The sequence below is a fragment of the Talpa europaea genome (assembly GCF_964194135.1).
Source record: "Talpa europaea genome assembly, chromosome: X".
Classification (NCBI taxonomy): domain Eukaryota; kingdom Metazoa; phylum Chordata; class Mammalia; order Eulipotyphla; family Talpidae; genus Talpa; species Talpa europaea.
In genome coordinates this window covers 26452435-26475263 of record NC_140081.1, presented here as the reverse complement: position 1 = coordinate 26475263, position 22829 = coordinate 26452435, and the positions used below count along the sequence as shown (strand labels likewise).

Genomic DNA, 22829 nt, shown 5'->3' with positions numbered 1-22829 from the left:
ATTAAGAAATGATACCTCCAGATTTTTTAAGTGGAAAATGAGAAGTAATATATTTTTTTATTTAAAAAATATATTTTACTCTTTTTCTATTATTTTTTTTTTGCTTATTTTTTTTTTAATAGAGGCATGTTTTTCTTTATTTGTTTGCTTGCTTGTTTGTTTGTTTTGTTTATACATGCACTGGGTACAGTCAGAAGCGCGGGAGGGTGAGAGAATTCACCAGAGCCAGAGCGGAGAGCAGAGCAGGCAGAAGGACCGAAGTACACTGCTAGGGGGAGCAGCGGGCGGCAGGAGATGTCTGCGCGCCATGTGGGACCCTCCACCGGTGGCCGGGGAGCAGCCGGGGATTGAACCGGCGCCGCAGAGGCTGCGGGTAGCTTCGCAACCCAGCGCTCTACCGCTGCGCCACCGGGGAGGCCCCTCTTTTTCTATTATTTTAAGGTAAAGCGCTATTAGAAGATTCCACCATGTTCTGTGGGTTATAGTATACTGTAGGTCCTATAATGCCATTTGTAATTTATTGCTCCAACTGTACCAGTAGTTTTCAGTCTCCTTGTGTAGCCCTGTGCCCTAACGCCAATACAGCAAAGCCAAGCAGCCTATCTTCTGCAGTGTCCAAAGCCCACTGAAGGGCTCAACCCATTAGGTTTCACAGGACTATTACACTAACTTCCCCATCCTATTTTTTCACATAATTTGATTTCTTCAATAATTACAACATGCAAATACCAAAAAATATATTTTCTTTAGCAACACATAATTCTTTTTAAAAATATGAAAAATGGGGCCTCCCTGGTGGTGCAAGGGGTTAAATCACAGTGCTATGAAGCTGTCCACAGCCACTGCAGCAAAAGTTCCATCCCCGGCCAATACTCTGCCCACATGGCACAGCAGACCTCTCCTGTCTCATCCACTGCTCCCTCAGCAGTGTATTTCAGTCAGTTTGCCTGTTCTGTTCCCCACTCTGTCTCTGATGAATCCTCTCACCCCCAGCACCTCTGGCCTATACCCCAGTTCTTGTGTGCATAAATAAATAAACCTTTAAAAAAATAAAATAAAATCCATGTAACATTCCATCATATGGACATACCACATATTCTCCCAATAGAGCTGTCCAGTCGTAGGGAATTCAGCCTTAGTTCCATCTGTAGGAACAATCTGGATTCCAAGTTAGCTCCTATGTTACACATCCTTGCGAAAGGAATGTGTGATTTTTCACTAAAAATTCTATTAGTTACAAGACCCCCTCCAGTTCCCTTATTTTCCAGATGAATTACTTCTTAAAACAATTTATAATTAATTCTTAAATACCAAGAATAATGAATTGCCTTGTCCCCGGTATCAGTGTTACCCACTGAGTGCCACTCCCTTTTTACGGCACCATAGTCAACTTTATCAGTAGACAAAGGAATGTTCCAAAAACCTTTAAAATGCAACATACACTGATTCTCCTATATGCTATTTTCAAGGAAAGGGGGGAGGGTTCCCCCAAAAAGGAATGTGATATGTTTAACTGAAGAATGTTTGATGGGGTTGACCTGCTATATTCACAGTCCAAGAACATAAGCGCTTTCTTCTCCCCTTTGTGGCCTTCAAACATTATCTCATAAAACCACTTCTGCCAGACTGTCTTTGTTTTGTTCTCTTTTAACTTTCCACAACTACTTAGACAAATGCTTGCTGTTTGCCTATGTAAAATAAAAGTCATATCATGAGTGGAAAGTTATTGTATTGTGTCAGTACTTACATAAAATATCACATGATTTAATGTAGTATAAATGTCTTTCTTTTAAAGCAGCAAATTAATAATCAGATATTCATTTAGTGTAAATGTCATTTAACTATAATTGTTGGTGGTTCAAAAGAGCATAGGTTAGGAAATTAAGTTTTAACTTTTTAAAAATGTTTTTAGTGGTTCTTTTTAATAGAAAAAAATCATAGTGAAACTTCTCACGGTTGGGCAAACTCTTGGAATCTAGTATTTAAAAGTACGCTATTATAGAAAGCTTGATTTAAAAGCAAAATAAAGCCTGCTTAATATCATCTAATTGCCTGTGTTTTCTCATGCTTTCTTTTGCTTACTCAAGAAATGGGCATTATGATTTGTTTCTTACAAGGCTTAATTTTAGTTATTTGCCAACTGAAAAAGGCCTAGTGAACAGCCAAGTTAGGTCGTCTGAGTTCAGTGTTTGAGTTTCTCAGAAATAGCTGCCAACTGACCAAAAATCCACCACAGTGGTTGTTATTGTTAGAATAGCAAAAAGACTCTTTTGAGATTGTACTAGGAGGTCAAGCAAGTCTTAACTTCTTGGATTCAAAAATAATCCCTCTAAGTATAAGTATGATGTTCAAATAGGATTGCAACAAAAACAGGTCTATGTACAAATAGAAGAGAGTCATCTGCAGGATTAATTTTGAATGTTTTCTTCAACTATTTAAAAAAATGAAATTGACTTTTAGAAATTTTAAAGAATGTAAATTTTTAGGAAAAAAACATTTTTGGTGCTAATAGGCATTTTTTTTTAATTCCACAAAAGAAAAATGACCTGGGTGATTTTATTTTCTTTTGAAAATAGTAACATTCCAATAACGTATAATTTTCTTAGATCTGTAAGATGGACAGGTTGTATAAGTTCTTCCCAAGTGTAATAGAAGCTCAAGTGCCAGTTTAAATTTTGTAGAGCTTCTTTCATACTTAATGTTTCCCATTCATATAATCTTTACATTGCTGTTAAGTATACTGTTCTTCTCCCAATTTGGACTATGTAATGTTTACTGATACCAAAAATCTTTGAAAGGGCATTTTTATATTTTTAGCTTAAAGATGCTGAGTTTATATATAAATTTAAGCAGGAAAAGTAAATTTTCAAAGCTCAGAAGATTTTCTCTGATCTCTAATTTCAGCTCCAGTGCAATAGTAGAATATCAATTCCTTATATTTTAGTCCTAAATCATCTTTCCCTAACATTTTGCCAGATTTAAAATGTACTGTTGGAGAGCTGTGGCTAACCTGGGTTCACTGAAAAAGATGTGACTTTGGAACTTTGTCCTATTCACCAAACTTCTTCACAGGCATTTCACAGGAACTATAAAGAATGTTGCTGATAGAATTGTCTCTTTGTGTGTATACATATCTTTTTATAATCAGGGAAGAGAAGATAGTATTTTTCTAGAACAGGTCATTTCAATTCCCATTATTCTATGCAGTTTAAATCTGTGAACACTGTTAATTGTTTATTAGGATCACAGGCACATTTCATTGCATACTTCACAGCTAAATATTTTACTCTTAAAAACTTTACTTCTTTCCCAGCAGGGAACTTACTTAGTATTTTTGAAGTAAGTGTTAAGATGGTGGTTACTAATGAACTTCAATGTTCCCTAAAACTCTACACACCCATTCATTATTTGGCCTATGTCTGCAGTCTGGCTGTACAAATTACAATCTTATCACACATAATATACATTCTGACACTTAGATTTGGTTTTCTCTGTGCCAAAAAGTTAGTGGAACACAACCCAGTGATTGTGATTTTTTTAGGTTCTCTGCCAGCCGTTCCATTTTAAATGTTGATCTTGCCGAATACTGTATACAAACTATGAGCAAAATAAAGACTTCTATTTGAGAATTAGAAATCAGAGGAAAGTGAGATATAATGCAGTATAGTAGAAAATGAAACTTGATCTAGTGTTTGATGTAAATATAAAGTGACATATTGATTGATGTCATCATCTTTATGTTTGAAAGTATAAATCTCAGGAGAATTGCATTTAATATTACCACCAACTCTATTCTGCTTTGTTTAAAACACCCATCTCAAATATAGAATGCAGCCTCCTACTGAAAATTGCTTGTAACTCCTTAAGAGAGAAAGATAAAGCCTGTCTGTGGTCACATCCGACTCAGTGCCAGAAACAGAGCGAGCAGCCTGTCTGCAAGTGAGTCGGTGTGAAACAGTCTGTTCCCTTTGCAGCTGTTCACATTTCCTCGTTTTGCCTGTTTTTTAAAAATAAAAATTGCTGAACTTGAGTGACTTTAATTTCATTAGAAAGAGAAAATAGGGCCTCCCTGGTGGCGCGAGAGGTTAAACACAGCACTGTGAAGCTATCCGCAGCTTCTGCAGCACCCAGGGAGCTACCCACATGGCACGGCAGACCTCTTCTGTCTCGCCCGCTGCTCCCCTCAGCAATGCATTTCAGTCAGTCTGCCTGTTCTGTTCCCCACTCTGTCTCTGGTGAGTCCTCTCACCCTCTGCACCTCTGGCCTGTACCCCAGTTCTTGTATGCATAAATAAACAAATCTTTAAAAAACGAAAGAGAAAATAATAATAAATTCATTCTTGTTTTCCCTCCAGGGATAATTTACTAACATTTTTCCCTCTGCCTCAGCCTCTATACCCTCAGCTTTGTAAATACACTGGATATCTTTGCATTTCAAGAAAGCAAACAGAAAAAGGAAATATGTTTTGTCACTTCAATGCACCTTGAATTCAAGCTTCTAGAACGGATGTTGGCAAAATATGATCCTCAGGCCAAATCCTGTCAGCCACCTGTTTTTCTAAATAAAGTTTTATTGAAACTTTATGCCCATTCATTTATAAATTGTTAATGGCTGCCTTTGCACTACAGAACTGGACTGAATGGCCATGACAGAGACTGAATGGCCCACAAAGCCTGAAATCTATACTCCATGGCAGGAAGAGATTAGAATTCTAACTTTTTTTTTAACATGGCAAAGCTTACAGTTGATTAGCTAATATCCTTTAAATCATAGCATATTTTTTTCCAGGCAGCCTATAAATGGCATTATCTGCAGTTTTTCCAAAAATATTTGCTGGAGGTGTCTCTCTGGCCTGAGATTTTGTGTGTTACTGAGGCTAATACAGACTGGAAACCTGCTGTAAGAGGAAGGACAGTGCATCCATCAGGAGGCCACGCCAGTCCCCACTGCGCTGGCTGCAAGTCCATCACTCCACCTCACAGGCCTCTCTCCTTAAAATTTCACCTTGAAAATTTTATGAAGTCATATGTGAAATGTACCAAAAAAGAAAAGAAATGTGGTCCAACTACATTTCTTCATTTTAAGGGAAAGTTTTTTAACTATGCAAGCAGGACCAAAAATAAATGATCTCTGGTTCCTAAAGAAACAAGCTAAAATAAGTATTCCCACTCTGTTTATTTTTGTGTTACTCTGGATGTTTTAAAAATATCTACTTACAGTTCTTATGCCCCAGCTCAAATACACATTTACTTAAAAAAAATGTATTAAACATCTACTGTTCGTGAATGTCAAAGAACTCAAGAGTCTGGTTACAGAAAAGAGAAACGTTATAGAACATACATTACACAATTTGTTCTAGAATCATGTTCCTTGAGCAACCAGTGCCCTCTTGGCTGTGGATGCCTTGGAGTGGCAGGCATTCAAATGTGGTCTCTCTCCTGGGTTGCAAATATGCAGTTTCTGCATTGTCTTTGTACTATGTATGTATGCAGCTCAGCTCAGCACCCTCCCAGCTCCTGCCCCAGGTGTTACCCACAGCTGCTTACTTCTGGGTCCCCTTGTTCTGTATAGCCAACCACTTGGGCAGGGTTCTGTCAAGATGACTTCAGCCAAGTTATGTTCTGAGGCAACGCTTGACTCATGGGAAACGCACATTCTTGCCCCACCATACTCTACAAATGTGGCCTGCGCCACCTTTGGCCTCTCACCCTGCTATCAAGAGCTGCTGCAGGCAGCCTCCAGCTAGGAAAGAGGTAGACACCACCACATGTCAGAGCTGCCCCCAGGACTCTCTCACACAGGGCTCCTTTCTTCTTGGTACACCTTGTAAGTTGCTGCAACTCAACAAGCATCCTTCCGGAGAATGAGATGGTGAGCTGTCCTTGCTGGCATACAATCATTCTATGCATGGTTCTTTTGGAGAATCTACCATTCTTCACTTTGCATGAGGGAGGGGGCAAATCCCTCTGCTATCCTCAACAAAAGGAAGACCGCAACATCATATACTTACTCTCCTCAGTCTATGACTCCTACAGATTCCAAGCTTCTTTATAAGCAGAATGAGGGGTGGTGCTGGGGTGAGTGTGAAGGAGCCATTTGGGCCACCTTTCAGCAAGCCCTGGAAAGATGGGAGGGCAGTATCCTTGCAGACTTGATGCCACTTTTTTCCTATTTGCCTTAGCTCTGGCCTTAAGCTGAAAGTCCAAGACAACAGGTAAAGCCCCAAATGACATTCTAAATATTCCTTACACATGATATAATAAAGGAGGGGGCAATGGGTGATAAAGAAAGAGGAGCTGAAGTCTTCCTTTGTTCTCACTTCATAGTTGCCCCCAGACCTTGGCTAATCTCCTGGACTTGAACTTCAAGTTCTGAATATCACCTTACAGATGGCAAACAATATGAAGATGACCCATAAGAATGAGGCATTGAAAAGCTGCCTATTTCTGACTACTGTTTGAAAGTGCTTTAATGTTAGATTGCATTTTAATGGACTAAAATGTCCATTAATGACATTTTAGTTACTTGCTTTGCCACATTTTTCAAATGGTTTGTATTTGTTATGGTTTTACCTAAAATATTTTTAGACCCTAAGGCAAAAATACATTAAAGGAAATTGAGGGGGGAAATGAAGGTTGATATGTATACACATCCAGGTTGTCCCCAACTTGGGGCAACTCACTGAGAGTGCTGGAACCCAAACTATCCTCAAATCCTCAAAAGGACCAAGCAGTCATGTTTCTGGGCCATTGGTTATACATGTCTTTGGAATTTGTGAGTTCTTTGAGGACAGGAACTCTAATCCTTTTCATCTCAGTAATTCCAGTAAATAGAATCCTTTTGCTTAGCACATAGTAGGACTTCAGTAAAGTATGAATAATGGATAGGTGGATGGAGGGGGGAGGGATGGATGGACAAGGGGCCATTTCTTCCCAATGATGGTGACAAAACAAACCCCTTTCAGCCTTTGCTCTTACTTGCCCTTTTGGTTAATGAGCAGACATTGGAGATTCGCCATCTATTTTTATCCTCATGGGCACCATCCTCTCCATCCAATGCCTGCCTTGAGTGCTCTAGTCCTGTGCTCTCCTAGAAGTTCAAGGGACAGAACCCAGAGCCTCCACCTCAGGCGGAAGGCCCCTTTTAACTCCTTTTAACTCCTTTCTGCTGTCTTTGATGATAATAAAAACTCTAGGCATCTACATCACTTATGAAGCTGTTGTAAGGCTAGAACAGTGGTTCTCATTTTCCTACTCTGTACTGCAGTTTCCTTATCTGTGACATGGGAATACTAGGGCTATCAACCTTATAGGGTTGTTTGAGGTTAAATGAGTAAATGTATAAATAGAAGATAATCTCAATCATAGGTGAAAAATTTGAAAGTAGTGTAAATAATAGTCCTTGGCTAAGAAATAGGCAAAATTTGCTGTTTGTGGTAAAATTAGGCATAAAGTGACAGAACCATCAACTTGTAATGCCTTGAAATGAACTTTTTTTTTCAAATAGTAGCATCCAAACGTTTTAAAATGTTTTTAGGGCCTCCCCGGTGGCGCAACGGTTGAGCGCTGGCTTGCGAAGCTGCCCGCAGCCATGGCAGCACCGGTTTGATCCCCAGCCACCAGGCGAGGGTCCCACATGGCGCGGAGATCTCTCCTGCCGCCCGCTGCTCCCCTCAGCAGTGCATATCGTCAGTCTGCCTGTTCTGTTCCCCGCTCTGGCTCTGGTGAATTCTCTCACCCTCCTGCACTTCTGACTGTACCCAGTGCTTGTATAAATAAATAAATAAATCTTTAAAAAATAATAAAATGAAATGTTTTTATTATTCATATAGGTTTTTAAATTTTATTTATTAATATTATGATATGTCAGGTGGTGCTGTTTATTAAGTGTCTTGTATTTCAATGTGTTTCTTTTTTTAATTTATGGTTCTGTACTTTTGGGTATTAGGGTTTTTCCCCTTCTGTGTTTTATTGCATATGTATTTCCTTTATCCCTATAAGCTTGTCTGGAAACCTAACACCATAATATTATTTCTATGGGAAAATATAGTCCCCAGTTCAACATCTCAAACTTTGCAGTCTTTAGAGATAGAAACTATTTGGAGGATGGAGACTGCCCACCAATATTCTATAGAGTCAGGCAAACTTTTGTGAACCACATATCACTAGTTCCCTAAATATTAATATAATATTTTATGTAAAGCAGCATTTTACTAGCCTACTTATACTATTCATTGAACCTTTGAGTTAGTAGTGCTTTCTTACCGCCAACATTTAAAATGGTCACTACTCTAGCTTCACATTGTCTCATTAGGCATTTTTATGTATGATTTGGCCAAAATATTTATGAGTCAGAAAGCTTTATCTTACATCAGTATAAACAAATCTAACTGTACCCTTAACATTATTTATAGCCAGTGTTTGACCTCTCCCCTAACATTGGTGTGCAGAGAAGGGGAAGGAAAAAAGAACAAAAACAAAACTAACCAAAAATTCCCCACCTACTTTAGAGAAAAGGAAATCGAAGTGACAGACTAGCCAAGATCATTTTTAACTTTGCACTTTTCAAAGCACACTGTTGAATGAGACATTTCGTCTGAGGTAGAAATTAATGTTTTAGTTGCATTTCCAAACTGCGTAGATTTTTCTCTAGAGAGTTATATTTTCTTCAGAAAATTAAATGGATCATTGGTTTGTGGAGTTTTAAAAAATAAGTTTTTCAATGTTATCTCATATTCTTTGAATTTGCACTTTTAAAAAGAACATTTATGCCCTTAATTTCCTGCTGAAGGATAATAGCACGGATGTTGTTAATGAACAGCCCTAGTAGAACAGGCATAAACCTGTTGCCCTTTCCCAAGATTTGATTCTGTGAAAATTCTTTTAGACGTATCCTGGCCAGAAAATGTTCTTTTATATTACCATGTGTTCATGTTAGTGGATGTTGTTGGTAACAGAGGGAAAAAACACTGTGATTATGAAAATATTGATGAATTTGCAATGTCGAGGGAAATGCCACATTTACAGAATTTTGGACCACCTATTTTAAAATGATTTTTAAAGGAGATGCTTAAAACTCATATTCTTACAAGTATCATTGAATGAATAAGAGATCATTAACAAGATCCCACTGAAGTCATCAGTCTGCCTTTTCAAGAGGAAAATATTGTTTAGTAAAATAGTAAATATGAACCTCTGAATTTTAGCAAAGAATTATATTAGTGTTGATTGGGTCTTATTTCTTTTTAGCTGTACGACAAAATTAACACAAAGTCTTCACCACAAATCAGGAATCCTCCGAGTGATGCCGTACAGAGAGCCAAAGAGGTAAGTGATATATTTTGTAAATATATTTGGGTATCATATTTGCTACCTTTATTGAAAGCATTTCTACTGCACAGTAAGAGGCATTTTCCTGAGAGTCACCGTTCGACCATTGTACTCTAGTATTCTAAGTTTATCACTGAATATTTACATAGAGAAAAGAAAGGAAAAATCTCAGCAGCTGCATTGCATAGATTTCTAGTTCTGGTTCTGCTGTTAACTTGAACACAGTAACATCAATTTTACTTCTCTTTATTGAAAAAACAAGAAATGGTTATTTTACTGTGTTGGATGGAAATAGAAATAGTATGAAAATTTCAGTTGCTTTTTTAAAGTGGTAATATTTGAAAGTTAATTAAGTATCTATAGCAATTAAATATACTGAGCTCAGAGAGAAGTAATTTTAATAAATTGTCAATGTGCACCTGTCACAAATTTTTTTAACTTTATCACAGAAACATGACATTGCAGTAGATTTGGAAAATTAAAAATTCATCCATAATCCCATCACCCCAGCACAGTAATTTTCATTTTTGCATATCCATTCCCAGTCACTAGCCATTTGCATATAAATTGTTATAGTTACAATAAAAGTGCAAGTTTTTTACCTGACATTATATAATAAATATTTATCCATGTTTCTATTTTGTCTCCATAAATGTAGGTTCCAGTGATAGCATAATTTTTCTTTGCAATTACTAAATTATAATGAATTACCAATTTTCTCCATTGTCAGACACCACCTAATTTTTTCTTTCACTTTTTGATGCTATAAAAGTCTTTATGCAAATAAACATTTCCCCATTAAAAAATTGTTTCTTATAAAGTAAGATTACTAAGTGAAAGCATATGAAAGACATAATCCTTACCCTACCAGATTTTAAATAAAAGACCTACACTGGAGAATATATATTTACTGAGAAACAAGATCAAGGACATGGAGTCTGCTAGGCCTGCCCATTTGGTCACAACACTAACCAGGAGAGGTTCTCTCTGACTTAGGAGACCATACCTTATTTAAAATCATATACTGTGTGGGCCTCCCAGGTGATGCAAAGGGTTAAGTCTCAGCACAATGAAGCTATCAGCAGTCACTGCACGGAGTTCAAACCCCCACATGGCACAGCAGACCTCTCCTGTCTCCCCTCAGCAGTGTATTTCAGTCATACCACCTATTCTGTTCCCCACTCTGTGGTGAATCCTCTCACCCCCCACACCTCTGGCCTGTACCCAGATTTTAAATAAATCTTGTAAAAGATTTTAAATAAATCTTTAAAAAATCTAATTCATTAAAGTAAATGAAATCATAGACTGTGGGAGTAGCAGGAGACCAGGCAGAATATGGTTTCATCCTTTCATTTCACCAGTAGAGAAACCCAAAGCACAAAATATACCACAGAGAATTGACTTGTCATTAAACAATATATAATAGGATAACAGCATAACAGGATAACAGGATAACAGCACCTGCTAGTTAAGAGTGCCTTGGGATAAGAAAGAATCCATATAGTTTATGTTTATTTGTTCTTCTCTGAGGAGGTGGTTGAGTGGCACATGGGTGTGCTACTGAAATCTAAGCGTTAGGCTAAGTGACCTCATAACTCTTTTCTGCCCCAGTGTTCAGATTTTCAAAGATGAGGAGAGAGGTTCCTACTGGGTAGATGATTTGGTGTCCCGGATATCCAGTCCTGTTGAAATAATCCTTGAATGGCTCAACTCTTAAAACTGAGTGCAATGTGACCCAAATGCCCAAAAATAGATGACTGGATCAAGAAGATGTGGTACATATATACCATGGAATATTACTCAGCATTCAAAAAAGATAAACACATGCAATTTGCAGCAACATGGATGGTGCTGGAAGGGATCATGCTCAGCGAAATAAGCCAGAAAGAAAAAGAAAAATACCGGATGGTCTCACTCATAGCAGGAATCTAGAAAACTTAAATAAGGGACCAGGAAAATGAATAACTATAAGAAAGTGAAAATCAAAATCAACAAAAAACTATGAACCAGAGACACTTTTAGGGGGGCGGGGGCGGGAGGGGAGGGATTGTGGTCAGAATGGGGGGGGGCTGCAATTGTATGGGGAATATAAAAATAAAATTTATTATTTAAAAAAATATTTATAGAATGATGGATTGAATGAATGCCTCAATAAATGAATGAATGAATGACAAAAACAAAACAAACAAAAAAAAAAACTGAGTGCAATGTGTATAACCACCCTATGAGTCTAGCCTTGCACAGTTAGAACTGTACCAGTATATTTACTCTGAAAAAGAACATTTTCCCCTAGGGTCATGTCACATAATCAAATTTTAAATGGGTAAACTCCATTCTGGTTGTAAGGGAGAGCTTTTGAAGAACAATTTTATTTGAAAACAACCATTTTTACCTGTACACGGAAAATAGTAACAATTAGTAAAGAAAATATGAGTGATGGGAGAAAAATTTGCTTTTTTTTAAATTATTCTCTTGGGTTCCTGGCAATTAGCCCTAGGAACCACTGGCAAAGCATGGTCTTCTGTAGGTGAAGTGAGTGTAGAGAATAACTTTGATTCTGCTGGGCTGCAGGGAAGATTTCTTAAGTGTTTTTCCTTTTTAAATTATTTTTTATTTGAGCGTATGTCATTTTAATCTTTCTAAAAAGAATGGATAGTTTTGCTAATATAAAAGAAAGCTGTTATTAACTTTTATTACAAATTCCTTTTGGTGGTAAGTTTGAGAAAAGATTTACAGAGATATTTTCCCACTAGGTTACTTAGACCTGTAATATGTTACAGACCTGTCATTTTGTTTTTTATTTTTTCAATAACCTTTTAGGTTACAGTTGGGTAATGTAAGCAGAGACTACTGTAGCAGTTTGTTTTAATTTTTATTACCATCAATACGTTTAAAATAATTTTTGCCAAAATAATTTTTTGCCTACCGTAAAAATCCATGTGTAATTTTTAATTTTTAGAAAAGATTCTACATATTCTAAATCTTGCATCCTGTTTGTACTATTATATATCTTGCTAATTTTTTAGGTATTGGAAGAAATTTCATGTTACCCTGAGAATAATGATGCAAAGGAACTAAAGCGTATTTTAACACAACCTCATTTCATGGTAAGTAACAATTAAACTTGCATAGAACTAAAACCTTACTTTCAAATGATGTTCTTAATAAACCCCACAAAATATAGCCATCTTCATCAAATGTGGTTTTATCCATATACTACCAAACTGTTCAAATTATAATACCAGGTAATATCAAATATTGTACATTAAGATTCCTTTGTTTACTTTGTGTGGCAATTGTAAAGAAGCTGTGAGTGAGGTGACTCTTCAAGGACTGTGTAGTCATCAGATAAGAAATTTACTTCCTGATCGGAGAGTCCTTAAGTCACTGAAACTATTTCAGAGAGCTCAAATTGCAGACAGTTTTCATTATAAGGAATTCTCTGAACCCACATGATATATTGGAAAATTACACCAGCAGTATAATAGATGTATCTTGTGGTTATTGTGAGTTTTGACATAAATGGTACTTTGTAATACAATGTTTTTGAAACTGTAACCTTATCAGTGAAATAGAATTTTTTCCTCAAGAAAGAAGAAATTGCAACATTCACTCTACTCTCCCACTAAGCATTGAAGACTGAACTCAAATATCATCCTCTAGCATATTTGACTTGATTCCAAATGGTCCAGCACTCTCCATTAAGTTACAGTAAGAAATCGAATTCTGTGCCAGTGGTTGAGTACATTTTACAATCTAGGTGTATAAACACAGAACTCTATTCAAATTTCATCTTTGTTGTCAGTCTCTCCTGATACCTGGAATCCACGTTGACCTTTCTCTTCTTTAACCCTTTCTGCTCCTGTTTGTATTCACCTGCATATCATTCTGATATGTGCTGCCTACCCAGGCAGGTCCTTCCCCCAACCAGTGAATGGGCCTATCTTATCTCAGTTTTATTGTTCTCATTGAACTGATGATCTCACTTTATTGTTGTTAACTCTGTTTCTCAGACCAGGAAAATGAAAACAATATGCCTTAGTAGTATCTTCAAGTTTGAAAAATCATATATATCCGGAATTAATTACCCTTAATATTAATTTGTTCCCTGATTGTTCCATATGTGTACATCATGTCTCCCCAGATTATAATTAATTCCCCTTTAGGACTCGCATCTTATATAGCATAAAAATGGTTAAAGCTGCACATTCAGATAAACCTGGGACTGAACTTCAGCACTGCTACCCTGCCTCTGTGAACTCTGATTCTCTGAGCTAACTTCATGGAGTTGGAATAAAAATTAAGTAGATGATAGGGCCTCCCTGGTGGTGCAGGGGTTAAAGAGAGTGCTATCAAGCTGTCGCCAGCCACTGCAGCATGAGTTCCATCCCTGGCCAGGGAGCAACCCACATGGCACAGCAGACCTCTCCTGACTCACCTGCTGCTCCCCTCAGCAGTGTATTTCAGTCGATCTACCTGTTCTTTTCCCCATTCTGTCCCAGGTGAATCCTCTCACCCACTGCACCTCTGGTCTACACCCCAGTTCTTGTATGCATAAATAAATGTTTTTAAAAATTAAGCAGATGATATACTTACCATGCTTAGCATAGCCCCTGACATATGCTTAATGCCTAAGAAATGGTAGCTAATGTATATTATTAGTTACTCTATAGTGTCTATGTACAGGGCACAGAGTAAGTTCTCAGTAAAACACTGACTAGAATAGGAATGTACCCATTTGCAAGTAGCTTAACCTCACCTCAGCTAACTGTTCTAGGAAGTGTATTTTCCATAAATATAAACCTGTACATTTTGATAATATGACTGTCTCTAAATTACTAAGTAACCTCAGCTCAATTCAGAGAATGATACAGGACCATTTGAGATCAATAAAATCTTTCAGATTTGACATAAACTAAATAAATTAATTAATATATATTCAAATAACGATTTTTTTAGAAATGTTATATTTATTGATGAAACCAGTCAAAGTATTCCATTGCAATTAGTATACAAATCTTTTTTGAAGGTGAGGATTTTTTTCAAAATCATTAAAGCAAATGTAAAACATGATAAATGTTAAAATAAAAAAAGGAAAAAAAAATCATTAAAGCTCAGAGAACTCCATATCTCAGAACTTACTTGCCTTCAAAGCTTTGAATTATTTTGCTTTTCTGAAATCAGAGAGAAGTTAACATGTGCAATGCTATTAGTATTTTCAAAAATAATAAATAATAAATAATTCTTATAATTTCTGAATACCTTAGTAAGTGCTTAAAAGACAGTTTCATTCACTCATAAATGTATAAATTCCTACTATGTGCCAGGCACTATGCTAGGCATTTAGGGTAGTACCAAGATTTCAGGGTTATTCTGGTATGTTTATAATTTCACACCTAGTTGCCCAATTTTCTAATTTTTTTCAAATCTTTAAAATATGAGAATTTAACCTTAAACTATCTGATACTTAGATTATATATACTTGTAAATATTCACAATAATTTAAAAAAGTAAAAATGTATAGACATAAATGATTTTTAAAATCTATGCTCTGTCTTTAGGGATCATGATAAAAAATATTATTGAAATAATCCCTTTTTTAGTTCCATTTGAAACTGGTTTTCTTTTTTTTTTTTTTAATGAAAGACCATTTGCTTATAACAATTGTAAAATATGAAACATTATTAATAAAGAAACTCCTTATGTTAGTGGAATAGAAAGCTAATGATTTAAGTTTTTTCTTTAAAAAATAGAATCTAGGGGGCCTCCCTGGTGGCACAGGGGTTGAAGTCTCAGCACTATCAAGCTATCACCAGCCACTGCAGTATGAGTTCAATCCCTGCTCAAGGAGCTGACCCACATGACACAGTAGACCTCTCCTGTCTTGCCTGCCACTGCCCCCCTCAGGAGTGTGTTTCAGTAAGATCCACCTGGTCTGCTCCCCACTCTGGTGAATCCTCTCACCCTCCCCCCACGCTTCTGGCCTATACCCCAGCTCTTGTATGCATAAATAAATAAAAATAAATTTTAAAAAATAGAGACTCTAGAACAGAAGATTTTTAAATGCAAATTTGTGTCCTACTTTTCAAAAAAAAATGGTTAAAATCACCTTAGGTTATCATGAAAGTTTCATTAAGTGGTAAATTTTATGTTTTGTAATTAAGCCAGTGAAACCACTTTTCAAATCTAAAATTTATATTTTCCTATTGAATTTTATGTGGTCATATTTTTTCACTCTAGTCAGAAGTTGTTAGTTATCTTATTCATATCCTCACTACAAAGTATTTCTTTCCAGTTACATGATTCTCATATAATTCAAAACAACAGCTACTTCAGCTTAGTAACAACTATTCAGTCATACCTCACAAGATAGTTGAAGAAAAGAATATTCAAACTTTGATTTTCCTATTTTTTATGATGCATATTTTTTTTTAAAGATTTATTTATTTATTTATACAAGCACTGGGTACAGTCAGAAGCGCGGGAGGGTGAGAGAATTCACCAGAGCCTGAGCAGGGAACAGAATAGGCAGACTGACTAAGGAGCACACTGCTGAGGGGAGCAGTAGGCTGCAGGAGAGGTCTGCGCGCCATGTGGGACCCTCGCCAGCGGCCGGCTATAGAACTGGTGCTGCAGAGGCTACAGGTAGCCTCGCAGCCCAGCGCTCAACCGCTGTGCCACCAGGGGAGTCTCATGATGCATATTTTTAATGAACTTGTTCAAACAATCTGTAAATGGTCCTTTTTTTCTGTTCATGTGTGATTTTGAGCTTTAGGTCAATTTTATTTTGTGGTGGCTGTCTTTACAGTGGGAAATTGTGGTTAATATTAAATATGACCTTTTTGGTGAGATAATTTGAGCATTTTTCTTTAAAAATTCAATATGGAGATTTTGTGATTGTGGGCTTATCCTTCCCTATCAATAATACATAAAATACAAGTGTTTGCTCAGATAATTTAAAAGGCTGAATAGAAATCATTTGCAAAAAAGCAGCATAAACACTTACTTTAACCTATGTAATTGACGTTAGCCTGACGAAAACTTGGGTGTCTGTTTATATATCCTCCAGTAATAGAAAGCATTTTTTAAATTCACTAATTATAGAAGGCACATCTATCATTGATATGATGAACATAATTTTAGCAGATAAATATTTTCAGTTTTTCTATTATTAACTTTTGCTTTCTAATCTAACCTAAATCTTGGTCTTTTAAGCTACTGCAGTTTCCAGAGGGATTTGTTCACATAGCACAACCTTTCCTCAGCCCCGAGTGCCACTGGCTACTTGGGCCCAGAATAACACCTAAGACACTGGTCAGGAAGCCAAGATCCCAGAACCATTGTGGAGTCCTGCTTGCTCTCAAGCTGTACATTGCTTAGCACCGCACCATGCGCCTCATCCAGACCCCAATTTATTTATTTATTTATTTATTTTTTTTTTTAAATAAATTTTATTGTTATATTCCCCATACAATTGCAGCCCCCCCATTCTGACCCCAATCCCTCCCCTCCCGCCCCCGCCCCCCTAAAAGTGTCTCTGGTTCATAGTTTTTTGTTGATTTTGATTTTCACTATCTTATAGTTATTCATTTTCCTGGTCCCTTATTTAAGTTTTCTAGATTCCTGCTATGAGTGAGACCATCCGGTATTTTTCTTTTTCTTTTTGGCTTATTTCGCTGAGCATGATCCCTTCCAGCGCCATCCATGTTGCTGCAAATTGCATGTGTTTATCTTTTTTGAATGCTGAGTAATATTCCATGGTATATATGTACCACATCTTCTTGATCCAGTCATCTATTTTTGGGCATTTGGGTTGTTTCCAAAGCTTAGCTATTGTAAACAGTGCTGCTATAAACATAGGGGTGCAGGTGCTCTTTGGAATTGATGTTTCTGTGTCCTTTGGGTAAATACCTAGGAGTGGAATTGCTGGATCATATGGAAGCTCTATGTTTAGTAGGTCCAGAAATCTCCACACAGCTTTCCACAGTGGTTGGACCAGTTTGCACTCCCACCAACAGTGCAGAAGAGTTCCTTTTTCTCCACACCCTCGCCAACATTTGTTGTTGCTAGTTTTTTTAATATGTGCCATTCTCACTGGTGTAAGATGGTATCTCATGGTAGTTTTGATTTGCATTTCCCTGATGACAAGTGATGTTGAACATTTTTTCATATGCCTGTTGGCCATTTGCATTTCCTCTTCAGAGAAGTTTCTTTTAAGCTCTTCTGCCCATTTTTTGACTGGATTATTTTCTTTGTTGTTGTTGAGTCTCATCAGCTCTTTGCAGATTTTTGTGATCAGTCCTTTATCATTAGTGTTGGGTGCAAAAATGTTCTCCCAGTTGGTGGGGTTTCTCTTTGTTTTTGTTATTGTCTCTTTTGCTGTGCAAAAGCTCTTTAATTTGATGTAGTCCCAGCTGTTTATCTTTGCCTTCACTATCACTGCTTTGGGTGATGTGTCTGTAAAGATGTCTTTGATGTGCAAATCACGTAGTGTTTCGCCTATATTTCCTTCTATATATTTTATGGTTTCAGGTCTTATGTCTAGTTCTTTAATCCATTTTGAGTTGATTTTTGTGTATGGTGTGAGGTGGTGGTCAAGCTTCATTCTTTTGCATGTAGCGACCCAGTTTTCCCAGCACCATTTATTGAACAAACTTTCTTTGCTCCAATGCATAGTCTTTGCTCCTTTGTCAAAGATTAGTTGACCATAAATCTGTGGGTTTATTTCTGGATTTTCTATTCGATTCCATTGGTCTGTATGTCTGTTCTTGTTCCAATACCATGCAGTTTTGATGATTATGGCTTTGTAGTATAGTTTGAAGTCTGGGAGTCTGATGCCTCCATTCCCTTCTTTTTTTTTCAGGAGAGCTTTGGCTATTCGGGGTTTTTTGTGATTCCATATGAATTTCATCAATAATTGTTCTATTTCTTTGAAGAATGACATTGAAATTTTGATTGGAATAGCATTGAATCTGTATATTGCTTTTGGAAGGATGGCCATTTTAATAATGTTTATTCTTCCAATCCATGAGCAGGGGATGTCTCTCCATTTCTTTGTGTCTTCTTCTATTTCTTTTAACAGTGTTTTATAGTTTTCTTTGTATAGGTCCTTTACCTCTTTTGTTAGATTTATTCCCAAATATTTGATTTTTTTTGTTTCAATAACAAAAGGGATGGTCTTTTTGATTTCTTCTTCTTCAGATTTATTGTTTGTGTATAGGAAGGCTACTGACTTTTGCGTGTTGATTTTGTATCCTGCCACTTTACTGAACTGATTGATGAGTTGAATTAGCTTTTCTGTGGAGTTTTTGGGGTTCTCTATATATAATATCATATCGTCTGCAAATAGTGATAGTTTGACTTCTTCTTTTCCTATTTGGATTCCTTGGATGTCTTTCTCTTGTCTTATTGCCCTGGCTAGGACTTCCAGTATTATATTGAAAAGCAATGGTGAGAGTGGACATCCTTGTCTTGTTCCAGATCTTAATGGAATTGCTTTCAGCTTTTCACCATTGAGAATGATACTGGCTGTTGGCTTGTCATAGATGGCCTTTATGATGTTGAGGTATGTTCCTTGTATCCCAAGAATTTCAAGGGCTTTTATCATGAATGGGTGTTGCACTTTGTCAAAAGCTTTCTCAGCATCTATTGATATTATCATATGGTTTTTATATTTCTTTTTGTTGATGTGTTGGATAACATTGATTGATTTTCGGATGTTAAACCATCCTTGTGCCCCTGGAATGAATCCAACTTGGTCGTGGTGAATTATCTTATGGATACATTGTTGGATTCTGATAGCTAAAATTTTATTGAGGATTTTTGCATCAGTGTTCATTAGGGAGATTGGCCTGTAGTTTTCCTTTTTTGTGTTGTCCTTGTTCGGTTTTGCTATTAGTGTAATGTTGGCTTCATAAAACGTGTTTGGTATTGTCCCTTCCTTCTCAATTTTTTGGAAGAGTTTGTGAAGGATAGGCACTAATTCGTCTCTGAATGTTTGGTAGAATTCATTTGTAAATCCATCAGGTCCTGGGCTTTTGTTTTTGGGGAGGTTTTTTATTACCATTTCAATTTCGCTAATTGTAATTGGTCTGTTTAGGTGTTCTATTTCTTCTTTATCTAGCTTTGGGTGATTGTAGAGTTGTAGGAATTTGTCCATCTCCTCTAGATTGTTAAACTTGTTTCCATATAACTGTTCATAGTAGTTACTGATTATTCTTTTGATTTCTGCTGTGTCCGTTGTGATTTCTCCTCTTTCATTGATGATCCTGTTTATTTGTGCTTTCTCCCTTTTTTCCTTTGTGAGCCTGGCTAGGGGTTTGTCTATTTTATTGATTTTTTCAAAGAACCAGCTCTTGGTTTCATTGATCTTTTGGATTGTTTTTTTAGTTTCAATTTCATTTATTTCTGCTTTGGTTTTTATTATTTCTTTTCTTCTACTGGTTTTGGGGTTTTTTTGTTGTTCTTTTTCTAGATCTTTGAGCTTCGAGATTAGGTTGTTTCTTTGCGTTCTTTCTTGTTTCTTGATGTGAGCTTCTATTGCTATATATTTTCCTCTTATTACTGCTTTTGCTGCATCCCATACATTTAGGATATTGGTGTCCTCCTTGTCGTTCAATTCAAAAAATTTTTTAATTTCTTCTTTGATCTCCTCATTAGTCCAATGGTCTTCCAGTAGTGTGGTTTTTAATCTCCATGAGGTAGGAAAGTTCCTTGCCTTCTTTTTATGGTTTATTTCTAGTTTGATGCCTTCATGGTCAGAAAAGATGGTTGATATGATTTCAATCTTGGTGTATCTGTTGATGTTTGTCTTGTGCCCCAGTATGTGATCGATCCTGGAAAATGATCCGTGTGCGCTTGAGAAAAATGTGTACTCCGTTTTTTTGGGGTTTAGTGTTCTATAGATGTCTGTTAAGCCCAATTGCTCTAGGTCCTTATTTAGAGCTTTAGTTTCTTTACTTATTTTTTGTCTTGTTGATCTATCCATTGTTGATAGTGGTGTGTTGAAGTCTCCCACTACGTATGTGTTTTCTCTGATGTCTGTTTTCAGAGAGGACAACAGTTGTCTGATATATTTTGGTGCTCCTTCATTTGGTGAGTATATGTTAATGAGTGTTATTTCTTCTTGAAGTATTGTCCCCTTGATCATAATGTAGTGACCCTTGGGGTCTCTTTTTATCTTTTTGAGTTTGAAATCTGTTTTATCTGATATAAGTATAGCTGTTCCTGCTTTCTTTTTTGGTCCATTTGCTTGTAGGATTGTTTTCCATCCTTTAACTTTGAGCCTATTTTTATCTTTTGTAGCTAAATGTGTTTCCTGGAGACAGCAAAAGGTTGGGTTTTGTTTCTTAATCCAGGCTGCAACTCTGTGTCTTTTTATTGAAGAGTTTAGTCCATTTACATTCAGAGTTATTATTGATATGTTAACATCTGTATTTGCCATTGTGTTTGTCTTTCCTTTGATTTTATTTATTTATTCTTTTAATAACTTTTTTTTTTTGGCCTTCTTTCATTGTTATTCGTCCCTCTGAGGTTCTGGCTTTAGGACTCCTTGTAGTATTTTTTGGAGTGGGGGTTTAGTTGCAATGAAATTCCGGAGTTTCTGTTTGTCTGGAAAGGTCCATATTCTTTCTTCAAAGAGGAAGGAGAGCTTTGCGGGATAGAGTATTCTTGGTTGGCATCTGTTTTCTTGGAGTCTGTTGACTATGTCCCTCCACTCTCTCCTTGCCCGTAGTGTTTCTTCGGAGAAGTCTGATGTCAGCCTGATTGGTTTTCCTTTGAATGTTATCTGTTTCTTCCCTCTTGCCAGCTTCATTATTTTTTCCTTGTCCTGGATTCTTGGGAGCTTTACTATTATGTGTCTTGCTGTATTTTTCCTTTCGTCGTGGAAGTTTGGTGTTCTTCTTGCTTCTTGTATATCAATTTTCAGCTCCTTCTTCACATTTGGGAAGTTCTCTTCAATTATCTCTTTGAATATTTTCTCTGTTCCTACATCTCTCTCCTCTCCTTCTGGTATTCCTATAACTCTTATATTTCCTTTCCTCATGGAGTCAGATAGTTCCCGAAGTCTTTCTTCGTTCTTTTTCCTTCGTACTTCTCTTTCCTTTTCTGTTTTGGTTCTTTTTATTTCTATGTCTTCAAGATTACTTATTCGTTCTTCCATTTCATCTATTCTGCTTTCATTGCTTTTCCCAGAATTCTTTAGTTCTTCCATTAATTCTTTGATCTCCTGCATTTCTTTTACTTCCCTCTTTAGGGACTCAATTTCTTTCTTCTGACCATTGTTTTCCCTCTCTAGGGACTCAATTGCATTCTTCTGATCGTTGATTATTTTTCCCTTATCATTGTTTTCCTTTATGACTTCTGTTAGTTTTTTAATCACGGCAATTTTAAATTCTCTTTCTGGAAGGCTCAGAAATTCTTCCAAGTTATTGTCTTTGCAATCTGGGGGCTGGCTTTCTTTTTGTGGTGTGCTTTTTCTCTGGAGAGTTGCTAGGTTGCGTGTGGTTCTTCTCTTCCCTACTGTCTGTTTTCTAATTTGCCGTATGCGTTGGGACACTGTGTAGTTGGGACTGGCCGGCATCTTGGGTGGGCTTCTCTGTTCCCCTCTGGTTCTTCCAGGAGTCATCTGTCAGTTTCAAGCAGTCTTTACTGGAGAAAGGTCCCTGTTCTAAAATGCCAATGTAGGGACACACTCCCCTGTGCGCCTGGTCTGCCCCGGCGGTGGGTTCCTGCTCCCCTCTGGGCTTGGACTGCAGGCCAGAGGGGGTCTGGCGTGGGCGAACTTCCCCCGCTCACCTCTGGCTCCTGAGGAAGCCTTCTGCAGGTAGTCTTTACTGAAGAAATGTCCCTGTTCTAAAATGGTGATGTGGGACACACTCCCTGCGTGTCTGGTCTCAGGCACACTCTTCTGCGCACCTGGTCTGCCCCGGCTGTGGGTGCTCGCTCTCCCTGTGGGCTCAGACTACTTGTTCGGAAGGGGCCCGGTGTGGGCAAACTCCCCAGCTGGCCACTAGCTCCTTCAGGAGCCTCTGCTGGCTTCAAGTCGCTAGGTGGTGCCAGAGATCTCTCCTAGAGCCCTTGGGGAGCTGATTTTCCACCCCGTGGGACAGGGAGCAGAGCGGGGATGGTAGGGTACACCTCAACGGCTTTGGGGTGCTGTGTCTGCCTTGTGCCCCACCGTCGTGGGGAACCCACGCCCCTAATTTCGTGCCCCGGGTCTCTGTTCCAAAGCCCTCAGTTCCAGGACGCAGGCTGTAGCCCAGATCAGTGGGGCGGGAATGGCGCCTTTTGAATCCTGCTCCCCTGCCTGGGCGCCTTGTTCCTGCTCACTCAGGATGGGCCTCCGCCGTCTCCCCCTAATTTCGTGCCCGGGTCTCAGTTCCAAAGCCCTCAGTTCCAGGATGCGGGCTGTAGCCCAGATCAGTGGCGCGGGAATGGCGCCTTTTGAGTCCAGCTCCCTTGCCTGGGCGCCTTGTTCCTGCTCACTCAGGGAGGGC

General features: G+C 37.7%; 1 protein-coding gene across 6 annotated transcripts in view; it reads left to right on the top strand.

The window, feature by feature from the left end:
- CASK (calcium/calmodulin dependent serine protein kinase) overlaps positions 1–22829 on the top strand; it is a gene marked incomplete at both ends in the record, with an annotated part of 372322 nt that overhangs the window by 296365 nt on the left and 53128 nt on the right. For all 6 annotated transcript variants that reach the window (XM_084258755.1, XM_084258754.1, XM_084258752.1 and 3 more), the window contains 2 exons: positions 9250–9327; positions 12357–12437. In XM_084258755.1, coding sequence (XP_084114881.1) covers positions 9250–9327; positions 12357–12437 — 159 coding nt within the window. The remainder of the gene's footprint in view (positions 1–9249; positions 9328–12356; positions 12438–22829) is intronic.